Source organism: Arvicanthis niloticus, chromosome 16, assembly GCF_011762505.2.
Source record: "Arvicanthis niloticus isolate mArvNil1 chromosome 16, mArvNil1.pat.X, whole genome shotgun sequence".
Taxonomy (NCBI): domain Eukaryota; kingdom Metazoa; phylum Chordata; class Mammalia; order Rodentia; family Muridae; genus Arvicanthis; species Arvicanthis niloticus.
Genome location: NC_047673.1, coordinates 44,173,463 through 44,190,279, shown reverse-complemented (window position 1 = coordinate 44,190,279; position 16,817 = coordinate 44,173,463). Strand labels below are relative to the sequence as shown.

At 35.7% G+C, this 16,817-nt stretch overlaps 1 protein-coding gene across 7 annotated transcripts in view; it reads left to right on the top strand.

Moving 5' to 3' along the window:
• The window catches only part of Wdr17 (WD repeat domain 17), an 88,841-nt gene that overhangs the window by 54,058 nt on the left and 17,966 nt on the right, over nt 1-16,817 (top strand). For all 7 annotated transcript variants that reach the window (XM_034520068.2, XM_034520073.2, XM_034520072.2 and 4 more), the window contains 9 exons: nt 3,239-3,403; nt 5,119-5,321; nt 6,962-7,111; nt 7,198-7,328; nt 7,659-7,784; nt 8,095-8,250; nt 10,707-10,771; nt 13,849-13,981; nt 14,791-14,885. In XM_034520068.2, coding sequence (XP_034375959.1) covers nt 3,239-3,403; nt 5,119-5,321; nt 6,962-7,111; nt 7,198-7,328; nt 7,659-7,784; nt 8,095-8,250; nt 10,707-10,771; nt 13,849-13,981; nt 14,791-14,885 — 1,224 coding nt within the window. The remainder of the gene's footprint in view (nt 1-3,238; nt 3,404-5,118; nt 5,322-6,961; nt 7,112-7,197; nt 7,329-7,658; nt 7,785-8,094; nt 8,251-10,706; nt 10,772-13,848; nt 13,982-14,790; nt 14,886-16,817) is intronic.

Genomic DNA, 16,817 nt, shown 5'->3' with positions numbered 1-16,817 from the left:
GGCTCAGCATGTGTGAGGCCCTAGAACATCTACTTCCAGAACAAAGGGCAAAAGGAAACCACAGATCTTCACACATGATTCCTATGGGCCAATCCATGAATTTGACTGTGGATAAAAATGCAAGCTCTCTTTTTAAGCAGAAAGAACAATCATTAAATTGTAGATGACAGCCAATGTTGAAGTCTATCCTGTTTGCATGCCACATCTGTCCTACTGATTCTCCAATTTGTCCAAAATTTGTTCAATTTTGGTCTACCAGATTTATAGCATATATCTACTATATATCACCCTAACTTATCATTCACATCATACTGAACCCTTAAGCCAGAATCTGAATACGAGACAGTCTGAGTTGCTTGCTTTATATAATACTCTGTAGTTCCATTAATACCACACACTGCAGCACTACAGGCTCTACAAATTAGCACTGTCGAAATGATTTCTCTCTGTGCCTACCATATGAACTCTAAATGACACAGGAAAGGAACCACCCAGATGGTTCATAATTGAAGGGGTGGTATTGCTATTGTAGGCCAGAGGAAATACACACACACAGAGAGAGAGAGAGAGAGAGAGAGAGAGAGAGAGAGAGAGAGAGAGAGAGACAGATAGAGACAGACAGACAAAGATAGAGACAGACAGAGAAAGACAGACAGAGGGAGATAGACAGAGAGACAAACAGAGAGACAGAGACAGAGAGATAGAGAGGAGAGAGACAGAGACAGACAGATACATAAGGAAACAGAGAGACAGAGACACACTGAGAGAGACAGAAAGACAGGGAGACAGAAGAACAGAAAGACAGAGAGTCAGAGAGAGAACATACAGAGGCATCTGGAACAGTTCTCAGCAGCAAGAAAAGACTCAGACTTCACACGACCAAGGTTAAGGAGGTGGGGATATGGTAAAACCATGTAAGTTATAAGGAAGTCTTAGGAGGAGGGAAGCCTGTGATTTGGAGCAGACCGGGAATTTTGGATGGAGGAGGAGGTGAGATAGGCTGGTGTGGGCTTTGAGTAGTGTGGGTAGTAGCTGTATAACACCACACTGGAATAGGAACTGAAGGAACCTGGAGGCCAGCATGAGCTGTGATATACTGAGAGGAGATGCAGACACAGCCAGGTGCAAGGGAAATGGATCTTGGGGGAAGATGGGAGGAAACCATTTGACAAGTTCTGAGGAACACCAAATTTTATCTAACAGCCCAAAGTCCATCTATAGCACAGCTTAAGATGAACCTATACTCAATTTTGGACCAAGTCAGTAGGCCTGCCCTTTAAGGAAGAGAAATAGGGTATCTTTTGGACAGTGCAGGAACTTTGCCCTTATTTCCCCAAGGCATCCAAGTACATCAGTCTCCTGAACTAACTAGCTGATTTTTTTTTAACCTCAAAATTTCACTCATGTTGTCTTCTTTTATTTACAGTTTTGTTCCCTGTCATACTTCACCTAAGGTTGGACCTTATATAATATAATATCTACATGGCTATCAGTATAAAAACTACTTTTTAAATTTTTATTGTTTATTCTTTGAAATCTTTATATATGTGTACAGTATTTTCTTTGTTTTCTATTTACTCAGCCTTGCTCCTTCTCCTACAAACCACCCCTCCCAACTCCATATCCTGCTAAGAAATACAGCAGAGAAAATGTTTTCATGACTGCAAAATTCTATTGATTTCCCCATAAAATGTGCTGCAGTGCATACAATAAATTGTATCACTGGATACATATTGACATTTTATCCCTCATAGCTATTGTTCTAATTTGCTTTATTTTGTGGTAATAAACACCATGCCCTAAAGCACCTTGGGGAGTTTATTTCATCTGACAAGTTTATGATTGAGGAAAGTTAGGACAGGAAAAATGGAGGGATGGACTGAATCAGACCCTGGACAGAAGCAGCTTACTGGCTTGCTTCTTGATGAGTACTCAGCTACATTTCTTATGCTGCCCTACCACCTACCCAGGATTAGTACCTCACACAGCAGGCTGGGCTCTCCTACACCAATTAGAAATCAAGAGCCCTGACCCCTGACACATAGACAGCAGAGGGCTGCCTCAGTGGGAGGAGACAAACCTAGCCCTCAAGAGACTTGAGGCCCCAGGGAGTGGGGAGGTCTGGTGGGGTGGGGTGGGAAGTGGGGACATCCTATTGGAGACAGGGGAGGAGTAATGGAATGAGGAACAGTTAGAGGGTAGACTCTAAGGAGGATAACGACTGGACTATAAAAAAGATTGAATGACAACAACAACAATAATAGTAATAATACTATAATAATAATTTAAAAGTCTGAAAAGAGTAGAAATCAAGAAAATGCCTTGTAAACACACCCATGGGACAGTTTGATGGTGACAATTGCCTTGCTCTGAGGTTCCTTCTTCCTAAGTGTGACAAGTTGACAACCCAGATCAACTGTCACAATGGGGTCTGACCAATTTTTGGATAAAGGGGGAAGAAAAGTTGCTAAAAAAAATCTCCTAATGTTTGGAGTAATTTTATTATTTTGTATCAGGCCACACATTCACAGCTATCCTAAGCTACCTGTAGCCAATGTGGTACTTGTTGGACATGCCACCAGGGTAAGCTCCATGAGATTACCGTTTATGTTGTGTTCAGCAGAATATTCTTAGGAAAATATAGTCCTAAAGTGTATGATTTCCTTCTCTTTTGGAGAAAGAGCCTGCTTTTATAATGGTTAGAGTAGCCACTTCATGAGTAGACTTGTGTCTGGCAGGTTCATAATGTCCAAAGCTTTGCTCAGTACCCATAGCTTCTTCCTTAGCTCAGTTTTGATCAACAGGTACAAGTAGAATTGTCCTCTTACTATTGGGATAATGAATATATTAAAGCATTGTGTTATAGTTCTGTGGGATTTTTGTTTGCATCTAGTAGAGCTTAAACTGAATGGAAAAGGTACCAAAGAAAAATAAAATTTGAAGGTGGCTTACTGACATAGTTCTTGTCAGCCATAAGCTTTCCAGCTTCCTTCCAGGGAAAATAGTCTCTGTACCCATTTTACACACACACACACACACACACACACACACACACACACACACATACACACACACGCACACACACACGTGCACACATGCATGCGCGAAAAAAAGAAAGGAAAGAAAATTAAAATAAAAGAGGTTTTCATCTTTAAAAATCAGAACTGTGACATAAAAATTATTAGTAGTAATTAATCTTTGATGGTCATATTTTAACATTCCATTGGTGGCATTTCAGAGACATGATAGCCACCGGCTGTGAAGACAAAAATGTCCGTGTTTTTTATGTAGCCACCAGCTCTAATCAACCTTTGAAAGTATTTAGTGGGCACACAGCAAGAGTGTTCCATGTTAAGTGGTCTCCTCTGAGGGAAGGTATTCTTTGCAGTGGTTCTGACGATGGGTAAGTATGTTTGAATTTTAATTTTTCTGTTCTTTAAATCATAAATGTACACTTTCCCAGAACTGCATGTGTAATATTAACAAATTATTTATGGAGAAATATAAAATAAGTTCTTAGTGCATGGACAACTAATAAGGGGACAAAATAAATTATAAAACTTAATTAAACCCTATCTGCATTATACTACCACTGTATTCCTGATTTTAAATTTTTTGTTTATTTGCTCAAGGTAGATGGTTGTTTCTTCCTTATTATCAAGAATGTTCTTAGAAAAATATTTTAAAGTAAAAGTGATCTAAAACAAATCTTTATAAAAACAGAATTAATTTATAATATTTTGCTGTTTGATGTAGAAAACATTTGTTCTCTCGTGAAAACTGGCATGGAAAACTGACTATAAGTCTTGGCATAAAGTAAGACATACTAGAAACAAGAGTAATTTATACTATTTATTCTTGGCAAAAATTTCTGAAATCTCAGATTCATATTTTCTTTTTTGACATAGTTTGTTTAACCATTATTTGAAAATAAGATAAACTTCTGTTAAAAATAATCTTACTTTGTACAAATACAAGTCATACTGCATAATACCTTCAGATTGATATTAAATAGGTGGGGATTTTCACCTTTACTCCTTTGGTTTAAATTCCAATTAAGTAGAAAAAAATATTTGAAATATGACTATCAGTATGATTATTCTATGAAGTTGAATATACTTTTATTGATTAGACTATTCCAATTTCTCCATATAAACTTAAATACTAAATTTTATTCTGCATGAAAACTAGTGTCATCTTATGGTTGTCTGAGATATATTCTTTAAAAGCATCATTTTACTGATTTATGACACAATTGTAAGTTTTTACTAAATTCAGCTTGGCATTCCCATAGGAATCACCATTAGCATAGGTGACATTTATATGTCTCCAATGTGTATTTCACAGTGAAAGCAACAAGTTCTCAGTATTCTACTTAGTCTTTATAAACATAGCAGTTTATATTAACCACTTTCTCATTTATTTATATATATTCTGAAATATTTTATTTTCTTCTTTTTGATTTAAAAGTTTTTATGTAATGTATTTTGATCATTTTCCTTCTCCAGCTCCTCCAAGATATTCCTTGCCTGCCTAGCTTACCAAATTCATGTTCTCTCTTTCTCCTCTCTCTCAAAACAAAACTAAAAACGATATAAAAACCAGAACAAACACATAAAAATAATGCAAAAAAAATCCAAAACAAATTTTAAAATTTCCAAAACATTATATTTTCTAGCAGTAATAAATTATCACTAAATGTTAAGAAAAAGTGTGTGGGAATAGATAGTTCTAACATCTAATCCTTTATGCCTGCTGTAAAGAGAAAATTGACATGAATGAGACATAAATGCTCTTTTTAAAAAAAATTATTGTATGGGTGTTTTGCTTCCATCTGTGCACCATGTGTGTGTTTGGTGCCCAAGGAGGCCAGAAGAGGGCGCCAGATCACATGGATCAGGAGTTATAGGTAGCTATGAGCCATCATGTGGTTGCTAGGAACTGAATCAACATCTTCTGGGAAAGTAGCTATTGCTCTTAACAACTCTGATCCATCTCTACAGCTTCATAAAAATGCTTTTTTATCACGCTAAAAAAATAATAATAACCGTTGTGTTCCACTGAGACAATGTTAACATTTTGGATAAGTTATAACTTAGACATAAAATTGTCTTTCAGGTCCGTGCGAATCTGGGATTATACTCAAGATGCTTGCATAAGCATTCTGAACGGGCACACTGCACCTGTGAGGGGATTAATGTGGAATACTGAGATTCCATACCTACTAATATCTGGAAGCTGGGATTATACTATCAAAGTATGGGACACTAGAGGAGGAGTTTGCCTTGATACTGTATATGATCACGGTGCAGACGTATATGGTAAACGCTTTTCCATGTATTTGTTATCTTGATGTAATTATGATGCTTATTCATTTTAGCATTGCAGTATTTTTTAAATAAGCCACAGTATTTGATTTTGAAATGACATTTTTCATAATGGAGTGAACACGTGTTTATTTTTTTATAAACCTACTAGAATCACCACAACATAGTCAAGGAACACATTAGGGATTATTCAGAAGATGAGGTTCAGTAGCATATGAAACGTATTCAGCAGGAATCGAATTCCTGTGCACATAAATGAGTGGCAGGTACATGTGCAGGTTGGATCCTGTCAGTCTCTTATTCCAGATCATGAAATTAATGACAGTGCTGATATAATTTATTTAACCATTATCTTCTTTGGGGGTTTCACTGGCAATGTTTATTTCTTGAATATAACAATTGTCAGTTCAATTAAGCTTGTGATAGAAAGCAAAGTACCCACTTTTATTTATATTTTCTGTTTTTCTTAAACTTTGCTGGGAGTAAATAAACATGTCCTAGAGAAAAAGGACCAAATCCATGTATTCACAACTGTATGCTTTCCTTCAGTGGTCTTCTAGTCCAGATTGTGTAGCCCTGCCTCTAACCTAAGTGAAGGACTGCAGGCAGTCTAACTGCCAAGAGGAAGAGAGTCGGGCTTTTGTTACAGAGATGAATATCGAGTCGGTCATTCATTCTCTAATGGACAGCCCTAAACACATATATACATGGGAAACACTAAATAGGATCAGTAGGCTTCATGTGTGTACAAACACAGTCATATATACATATAAAGCAATAATTATGAAAGAATACATCTCAATATGAGGAGTAAAGTTTGTTGGGGTGGAATGTTATTATAACTAATATATATATTATATATAATATATATAATATATAATATATTATATTATATATAAATATATTATATAATATATTATATATAATATAAATATATTATATAATATATTATATATAATATATTTATATTATATTATATAATATATTATATATAATATATTTATATTATATATATATTAGTTATAATAACTTTCCACCCCAAAAGATATATATATATATATATATATATATATACATATCTTTTTCTTATCTAAAGTTAAAGGTTTTTTCATCTTGAAACCTGAACTTTTATTTATTCATCTGTTAATTCATAGATTTCATGAACCCTAATGGAATTACAGTATACTTACTGCCTAACCAAAGGAAATTTTGTTTTCTCATAATCATACATTTCTAATCATATTTACAGAATATACTAAGCAATGTATTACCTTCTTATACTAATTAGACACAAGTAGAAACCTGACTCAGATAGCTTTTGAGTTATCCATGTTCCTCATAACTTCGATTTGTCATAGTTTAATTAAAAAGTACATAAATTTTTTTAAAAAGCATTTCTAGCCAGGCAGTGGTGGTGCATGCCTTTAATCCCAGCACTTGGGAGGCAGAGGCAGGCGGATTTCTGAGTTCAAGGCCAGCCTGGCCTACAGAGTGAGTTCCAGGACAGCCAGGGCTACACAGAGAAACCCTGTCTCGAAAAACAAAAACAAAAACAAAACAAAAAACAAACAAACAAAAAAAGCATTTCTAGATTTACTTTTGTTAAAACAGGCTTTTTTTTTTTTTTCCATCAGGTTTAACTTGCCATCCAAGTCGTCCCTTCACGATGGCTTCCTGCTCCCGAGATTCTACTGTGAGACTCTGGTCATTAATACCTTTAATCACCCCTTTACAAATAAATATTCTGGCAGACAGATCTTGGGACGAAATTATCGGGAACACTGGTATTGAATATGTGCATGCACTTGATCTTCTCTTTCAATAATATTTTCTAAGTAAACGTCCTCAGTGAACCGTGTCTTTTCGTCAGATAACGCGATACAACAAGACTCTCCTCCTCTACTGTGTGGCAAAGTGTCAAGAGACATTAAACAAGAAGTAGAAAAACTAACATGCAACCCTCGGGTGAAAAAACTAAGGCTGTTTTCAGAATGTTTATCAGTAAGTATTATAGGAATTATGCATGGACGCTGTCTCATTAGCCACCAGGAGTCACCACAACTATTATCTTTAAACTGTACCCTGTTGGCATTCACTGTCCCAGCTCAGCACATGAATTTTAACATTACCTGTACAATATTAGAGAGCAGATCTAAAAACCAGGAAAAAAATAAACGAGAGTGTGTATTTAGTTTGCTGTTTTTTTTTTTTTTTTTTTTTTTTTTTTTTTTTAATTTAGAGAACTGTATGGTATGATACCTCTGAAGGGATAAAATACTAGGAGAATTTCTTTTCTGTGCTGTTTTTTTATTATTTTGTACCTCCTTCTAGCCTCCAGGTGGCAGTGACAATTTGTGGAACTTGGTGGCTGTGATCGAAGGACAAGATGACAGCTTGCTTCCTCAGAACTACTGCAAAGGAATGATGCATCAGAAACACCTGATCAAATTTAGAACAGTAAGTGAAGCACACAAGCGCAGTATACTCAGACAAAAATTTCCATCTTTTAACTAGTAAAAATAAAATTACTGGTAGACTGAAATAAATACTGAAAAGATAAAATAGTAAGACCAATACTGAAAATAAGAATTATTTAAGAAGAGGTTATGGTGGCCATGGGTTGTATAGATTGAATTCCATGAGTCTGCCGGTTGAATTTGGACTCCGTGAAAAGTACAATCCATTCAAGCATTTAACTTCCAATACTACATGCATTAAGAATATCTGTTCTTCTACTCATTTACACACTTACAATTTTTTTTTTCAGTCAGAAGCCCAAGAACTAACAACATTCAAGATGTCTAAATTTGGTGGTGGCATTGGTGCACCTTCTAAGGAGAAAAAACTGAAGGAAGCAGCTGAAATCCACCTGAGATTAGGACACATTCAGAGATACTGTGAACTCATGGTCGAACTTGGAGAGGTAGTGTCCCATTGAAGGAAATGTAACGTGTCTAACACAGCAACGCCTACCTTAGGGGAATGACTAATTCCATATAGAAGTTGACTTTGCCGTATTTAATTCCTTCTTTGCCAAGCTCGTGTCAGGTGTATACCACAAGAATCAGTAAAGCAGGGTGTCCAGGCTAACAGCATCAGCCCCACTTAGGAACACCTATGTCCCATGCCAGACGTACAAATCATAAATTTTGCTGTGCAGTTCAGTCATCCATGCCTGCTCTTATTAGCCCACCCCTTGTATTCTCATCTGTGCTAAAATTGGAAAATTGCTGCCAAGATCTTGACTGTATATGTGTTGGGTGATGTGCTCAGAGCAGGATCTCCCCCACTTCTCACAACTAGAGTCCACCCTGGCCAAAGGAGAAATTTCTCTCGGGAGTGAATTTAATTAACCACGTGCCAGGGACTTTCATAATTTGTAAAGAAGACTAAAACAACAAGCACAGATTTCACAAAAGCTTGTATAAATATGTATATATGCTTTGTATAAATACAATTTAGAAAATAGGCTTCCTTTGACAGGTGGGTACTGACTGAAGTGACATCTGGAGACAGCATGGGCTTCTGTTCTTGGACCTGGGAACTGGTTACATGGTTATGAAAGTTCATTAGTCTTTTACCTTCTTTTTTAAAAAAATGTATTTTAGATAGGACAAATTACCTCTCTATTACAACAAAATGAGGGGTAAGGTTTTAATAATACATTTTCTTACTTTTTTAAAACCTTTAGGTTACTAACATTTTTATTACAAAGTCTGGTATTAAGAACACATATATAGGACCTGGAGGAGGCTCGATGGTTTGGGGCTTCTCTCCCAGAGCACTACAGTTTGGCTACATCATGCTCACAACCACCCATACTTCCAGCTCCAGGGGATCTAACACCTTCTGCTGGTCTCTGTAGGCACCTACAGTCACGCAGCCAACACTTACATACATAGATCCATAAATAAAAATCTATCGAAAACAAGGCAACACAAAAATAGCATTAGTAAAAGTTAAACATGCAGTTGGTTAAAGTATATCAAAATGCAATTTAACCCACCTTTTTATAACCCTTGATTTACTTATAGCTAAATAATGAATTGTAGATTGACCCAAAATAATAAAATATCCTGGATTACTGCAATGGTAGTTAAAAGTATTCAAAAGTACTAAAAAATTTTACTCCTCACATAGTGATAATTCGGTTAAATTTTAAATTTTTAACTGGGCTTTAAAAGTCAGGGTGACAAATGGATCAGTAAATTTGGGGAGAAGAATGTAATTCTTCATGGACATTTGCTTCTACTTGAGTGTATGGCATCGTAAACCCTCTCAACGCGTTATCAGGTGGGAATCTATTCATGAGACTGTGTAGATGTTCTACTGACCACATTCTCATGAGGTTGACAATCCCTGAAATTCTTCTTGAATTCTTCAACAGTCTGAGGACGTACAAATCCTTATTATTGACAAGTTCTTACAAGTTCTACTGCAAGTAACTTAATACTAAGGAATTAGAGAAGCGTTTGACTTTTGAACTTACAATATTTATTTATTTTTTTATTGAAACAGCTTAGTGAATTCAAAGTTCTTCTACTTTGCAACTTTTGTTCTACCATTCCCCTTATAATAAAGACTTTTTTTAAGTAAAAACATATTTAAGGTACCCTTTCTAGTAATATGATTTAAGTATTAAGTTTTAAATGATTAATTTAAAATTTAGCATATCATACATACATATACATGAAAATGTATACACACAAATAAAAATAAATATATTATTTATTTAAAATTTATCTTATAGTTGATAAGTTAAGTATCAGCCTTGTAGCCTTAGTTACATTGAGTCTCAGTGTTTTGGGACTTATATAAACTTATATAAAATGAAGTTTATATAAGTTTATATATAACTTATATATAAACTTATATAAAATGAACTTATATAAAATGAAGTTTTTATTCATTCAGAGGTATTTTAAAATCTTTTTTCTTTCAGTCCTTTATTAGACTTCAAACCCATATTTGAAGTAACAATAGTAATCAGTGTTGATTTAGTAATGAGCTTCTTCACAGGCTGTCCGAGTTACAAAACATGACAGGCTTTCATTTTAAAGGAAGTGATGATGGTAAAAAAAAAAAGCATTTATATAATAAATAATAGGATAGAATTGTGGCATTTATTCAACAAAAAAACGATTCCTCATTTTAAGTTTATAATTGTATTTTCCCAGAAATAATACAATTTAATTTATTTCATTTTACAATAAGTTGGTATTTATTCCCTTTGGACTGTACTGAATAGTTTACAAGTATATTCTTGATAATTTAATAACTTTGAAAAATTTGTTACTAACACAAATCCCAAGAGGTCTGCTTAGAATTATGAAATGCTATCTAAATATGTATATTTCTGTTCTTTGTTCAATTTTGTAGTGGGACAAAGCCCTATCAGTTGCACCTGGTGTCTCTGTGAAATACTGGAAAAAGTTAATGCAGAGGTAAGTGCAACAGTCAATGACCAAAGTTATATACTGTGATAGAAAGAATATATAAATATAGCAGCAGTTCTTAATATTTCTTATATCTATGTTCTATTAAATAATAAAATGATTTTGTATCAGCAACTATAACAATTAGATGAATTGGTTATAACACGTTTGGATATTCTGTTTGTCCTGATTGCTTATGAATACAATAGGGAGAAGTTTCTCCTTATTTATGAAAAAAAACAAAGACCAGAAAATTAACCAGTGTATAATTGCTACAAACTGGATTATTATCCCACAATTCTTGATGTCAAACATCCTATCGGCTTATTGGCGGAGTTGCTTTAATACTCGTGGTTCTAAGGGAGATTTTCCAGTGGCTTCTGCAATCTTTGGCATCTGCTAGCTAACAACATATAACTGCTCTCTAGCTTTATCCACTGTGTCTTGTTGGCCAAATACCTATTTTGCTTTAAAAACTGTATTCATACTGAAATGTAGGCCTATCTTATTATAGGGTATAATTTCTATTAACTTAATAAGGTACATAGGGAAAAATTGTATTTCATTATAAGATTGCAGTCAAAGGTCCCGCATGTTAGGAGTTAAGTGTATTCTTTTCAGAACACATTTATCCTCAGAACACAGTCTATCTAATCTGCCACCCAGCAACTGATTATTTTATACCTGGTACATGCAGAGGTAATCTCTGTGCTAAGCCCATAGAGTATTATTAGGGAGCATTATTTTTCTTTTGCTATTATAAAGAGAAATATGAGAGTATTTTTTCTTTTAAAACATGATTAAGGAAAAACTCTGATGCTAGTCATGCACACAAGTTAAGATTAATAAAGGCTAATCATGAAAGCCAGAAGGATGGGTGCAGTTTTCCATGGGATAGTAGACTGTTGCCTAATATTCTGTCTTCTAGAAAATGGAAGTCTGAGCCTTCAAGCTTCTAGATGCCGTATCCTTTCTATATGAAGAATCACACTTAGGAATGATACTATTCCCACAAATGCTTAATAAACTCAAATTAGTAGTGACTTACTACATAAAAGAGTGCTTCGCTTCAATATAAACTCACATGAAGTCATTTAGGAACGAGGTATTGTCACTCATTCATTGTTAATAGCAGGTAAAACTAAAGAGCATCTGGTCCTTGGTGCTTACCAATGTACTTTTGTAACATCAATTATCACGTTAGTATATGAATACAGTGCTTTTAATGGTAGATTTTTATAAGATAAATGTTAACAACCTTCAAATACACTGTAAAAGAAGACACCTAGCATAGACTTGCATTTGTAGGATTATGAATCAAGAGAAACTAAAGGAAGGCACTAGAAAATGTGTTTAAAGACTAGTCACGAGACAGGAACTAAAGAATTCTGTAGTTGGAGTACAAAGTCTCGGGGGTCAATGCCTGGTCAGAGTGGAAAGGAAATAAGACTTAACTGTTCTGGGCCTTTTGAACATTTAAAGTTTTTGTCTTGATCCTAAGACCAACAGAGGACATTAAAGGATTTAAAGAGGGTAGAAAGTGACCAGATCAGGTTTCCATATTGAAAATTCACATAAGATGAAGAATATGGGAATGGAGAGTTGGCTCAGTGGTTAAGAGCACCGACTGCTCTTCTAGAGGTCCTGAGTTCAATTCCCAGCAACCACAATAGTGGCTCACAACCATCTGTAAGAGGAACTGATAACCTCTTTTGGTGTGTCTGAAGAGAGCAATGGTGTACTCATATACATTTAATTAATTAATCAATTAATTAATAAGTCTTTTTTTAAAAAGATGAAGACTATGGCAGACTGAAGACGGTCTGCTGCAGATAGGAGAGCAGCAGAGTGGTGTCCGCTCCTTCTCCTCTGAAGGAGTGGCAGCAGAGCAGCCGCCGAGCCTTACAAAAGCAATGGGGAAGAAGAAGACATACTTAACTGTGAAAATGAACTGGCCTTAGGAACAGATGTGAGGAACTGCTTAAATATTTCTTGGGCTTTGGACTTGAAAATAAATGGACAGATGTTTTGGCTATTGACTGAGATTTCAAAACAAAGAAAAGTAGCAACAAAAACTTAGGAGCGTTTGAATTACATAACAGAAAATACCCTGAGCTCTCTTTGAGCTTCTTGAGCTGAATATTTCCTGGCTATTTTCATAGCAATATAAAATAGGTAATATTACTTCTTTAGCCCATACGAGAAGTTTGCACTTCACAAGGATAATATTTTTCTTAGTAAAAGGTGAAAGGCCAAAAGCTTTGGGTATTTAATAGAAAAATCAAGCTTTGAATAAGTTGAATGGGACAGGGAGAGAAAGGAATGGGCCGACTGCAAAGCAGAAAATATTTCCAACTGTGTTTATCTTCAAAAGCCAATAAGCTGACTTTTTCTTTTTCTTTTTTTTCTTTTTTTGGTTTTTCAAAACATGGTTTCTCTGTGTAACCCTGTCTGTCCTGGAACACACTCTGTAGACTAGGTTGCCCTTGAACTCAGAAATCCACCTGTCTCTGCCCTCCAAGTGCTGGGATTAAAGGCGTGCACCACTACTGCCTGGCTTTTCTTGTATTTCTGAAGTGTTACTTAGTTGTTAGACTGCTTGTCCAGAATGCACAAAGCCCTGGGGTTGATCTCTAGGACAATATAAATTGAGAATGTGGCACATGTCTGCAATCTCAACAGTCTGGACATTGAAATAAAAGGAACATAAGTTTAGGATCATTCTCAACTATATAGTGATTTCAAGATGAGACTGGCTTACATATGGCCTTTTCTCTAAATAGATAGGTAAGTAACTAAATAGATGATAGATAAATTCACAGATAGAGAGATGCATAGAGATAGATAAATAGATAGACAGATGATAGACATAGATTGATTTAAAGTGTTTCAAAAGAAAGTCAATAAAACATTTTATAGAAATTTTATTTGCATTTCACACATGATCTACTTTTAAAATATACTTAAGTCTTTATAAAACCTAAAATGTTTAGACATGTTTTTGAAAATATCAGTCCAATTGACAAACACTAAAACTGATATTTTAATTAAACTTGGTATAATAAAGGTAGTCTTCATTTCTTTAGGAGAGCTGACCAATTAATTCAGGAAGATAAGGATGATGTCATTCCATACTGTATAGCCACTGGTGATGTGAAAAAGCTCGTCAACTTTTTTGTGTCCAGGGGTCAGCTTAAAGAAGCACTGCTTGTTGCACAGGTATAATCAACTAAGCATGCCGGGTAAATACATTGGTGGGAGGTTACAAGGAATGGAGAAAGCCATGTTGGTCAGTTTCACAAGATGGACAATCACAGATGGCTTCTTGTTCTCAGATCACGTACACAGGCTTCTACCTCCATATTCCTAGTGTGTTCACATTGACCTTATGCTAGACTTTTTCCTCAAACAAAGGTGTCTTAACTGACAACTATCTCTGAGCTCTGAACATCTTAAAGTTTGAACAACTATTTCTTGTTACAGTTCCTTGACAATTTATGTTAATACTCACAGTGGAGTTAATATTGTCTCTTTTTTTAAAAAAAAATTCTAAGGTTGTTTCCAAGACAAACTATGAACTTCAAACATGATTTAAGTATAATTTGTTCAAAACAATAGCCTGAGCACAGTGAGACAGCTCAGTGTATGAAAGTGCTTTTTACATAAGCCCCATAACCTGAGTTTGATCCCTGAAACTCACAAAGCTCTGTGATTGCTGTGGTTGTCCATATTCAAGTACTCCTACATCAAGATAGGAGGCTGAGGCAAGATAATTAGCCAGAAGCTAGAGTGTGTACAGAACAGCGCAGTGACAGAAACTAGAGAGAGTAAGCTTCAAATTAAGATGGAAGCAAGAAAAGACACCTGAAGTGCTGTGTTCTGCATGCCCATACACCCCCCCACACACACACACCCACACACACACACACACGGGTGGATAGTAAGTATGTCATCTTCCAAAAATAACCTGACATTGGTTGGTTATCAGTATTAGCTAATGACTGATTAAATCTCCAATTATATTCTAGGCTGCCTGTGAAGGAAATATGCAAAACTTACATGTTTCTACACCACCCAAAGGAGCTTCAAATTACGATGATACCTACAAAGAAGACTTTAATGAGTGAGTGACGTATCTGTGTTTCACATCATTGCTTTATGGTTGTTTTTCCTTTAGAAGTGTTGAAGGTGAGGCAATTCAGCTTTCGTTTGTGAAAAGAGCACTTGCAGCACTTGCCATCATCCATCTAATTCCATGACAAAAATCCATCCCTCGTAAGAAAAACTGTTGGGCATGTAGGCACAGCCTCCACACACTCATACAGCTTCCAGGAGGGGAACAGTGGGGGCACCTAACAGCTTTGTAAACAGATCAAGACATGTAGTGGAAGAGCATGTGGCTTTGCTGTTTACAAACAGCAAAATACCTACTATCAAAGACCTCTTGGTAACCCCTTTTGCAAATGTCAGTGCCTAGAATACCATTTATTATTTTTAGAGAAGAAATCTAATACTTGTTTGCAAAATGTGACAACATAAAATTTTGTACACTTTCAACTTTTTGCTTAAATTATTTTGTTTATCTGTCTTTCCTATGACTCTTCTATCAGTTTCTATTACTTTCCAGGACAATATTATACTTGTTTTTTGGTTTTTTTTTTTTTTCAGGCTATCCACCATGTAGCAAACAATTGTGAAATGTTAAACAAGTGCTTCTTTATGTGTCTTAGCTGGTGTTCTTTGTTTTTTTTGTTTGTTTGTTTGGGTTTTTTTTGTTTTTTGTTTTTGCTTTTAAACTTGGGATGTTGAATATGTGTACATGCCAAATTGTGGATATTAACAAAATTTGAAAATTTCAACCTTGATTTTTGTAAAGTCAACCTATAAACCGCTTACAAATTATCCAATGCAGAATAAGAGACAACACACCAAGGACAAGCCTCAGGTTAGACAGGGGTCCTGAGGAAGGGGTGTATAGGAGTTGTGAAACCAATGAATAGAAGTCAAATCATGGGTCCAAACTATGCTCTACTGGAGACAGCTTCCAGCCTGCTTTTTCTTTGGTTTGCTTTCTTTCTCTCTGTTCTGCTTTCTCTCTAGAGATCTCCAAACAGCTCTCTTTTTTTTATTCTGCTCAAGACAGTTCTCAAAGCAGCTTTCTCTTGCTATCCCAAAAAATTCTCTGAATAGCTCATCTTCTGCAGATCATAAGCCCAGCCCTTTATTTTGCATAGCAATCCAGTCATTTACTTCAGATTTCCTTTGATTATCCTATGAATCAATATCACTTGACCCCAGCCCCTTAATTCTTAGAAGACAGCAAGTACACATTTTCTTTTAACTTTGCAAAAGAATTTAGAGATCTGCCAGCCACTGGTAAGCACAGACAATAAGCTAGCTGGGTGGGAGCCCATCCTGAAATTACAATTTCTACCAAGCTTGGACATAAATCAGTTCTGCCCCAGGCTGGCCTTGAACCCAGGGATTAGTAAGCCCTTGTAAACACACACACACACACACACACACACACACACACACACACACACAGAAACTTAACTGGGTGGGATTTCCTATGATCTCCACTCCCTAAATATCCTTATCTCCTTCCTTAGTATCTTTCTGACAAGTTGGCTCATAGTGTAGTTGCATCTGTTCCTTTAGAGTCATGAAACTGTCCATATAATTCATATTGCATCCTTATTTTTCACATAGTTAAGAAATTATATATACACTGAACTCATGTTTTTACAGTTATTTTTTCCACATCCTTAAAGGCTGTGGAAAAGCATTTACCATTTTGCTAAGACATTAGCTACACGCTCGCCTCCTGGACTCATTCTGTCTCTGATTATCATGGAGTTATTAATGTTACCAGGGAGGACATTTTTCAAAGGAACATGAAAATATGTACATTATTATGCAAACAAACTTTATGCCCATGGCATCCATCAATACTCCTGGAGGCCCTTGCCTGCTGACCCTGTCCCAGAGGCAGGAATCATGTCATTCTATCCCCACCAAGGCCATGCTGAACCCAACAACAACACAAGCCTTT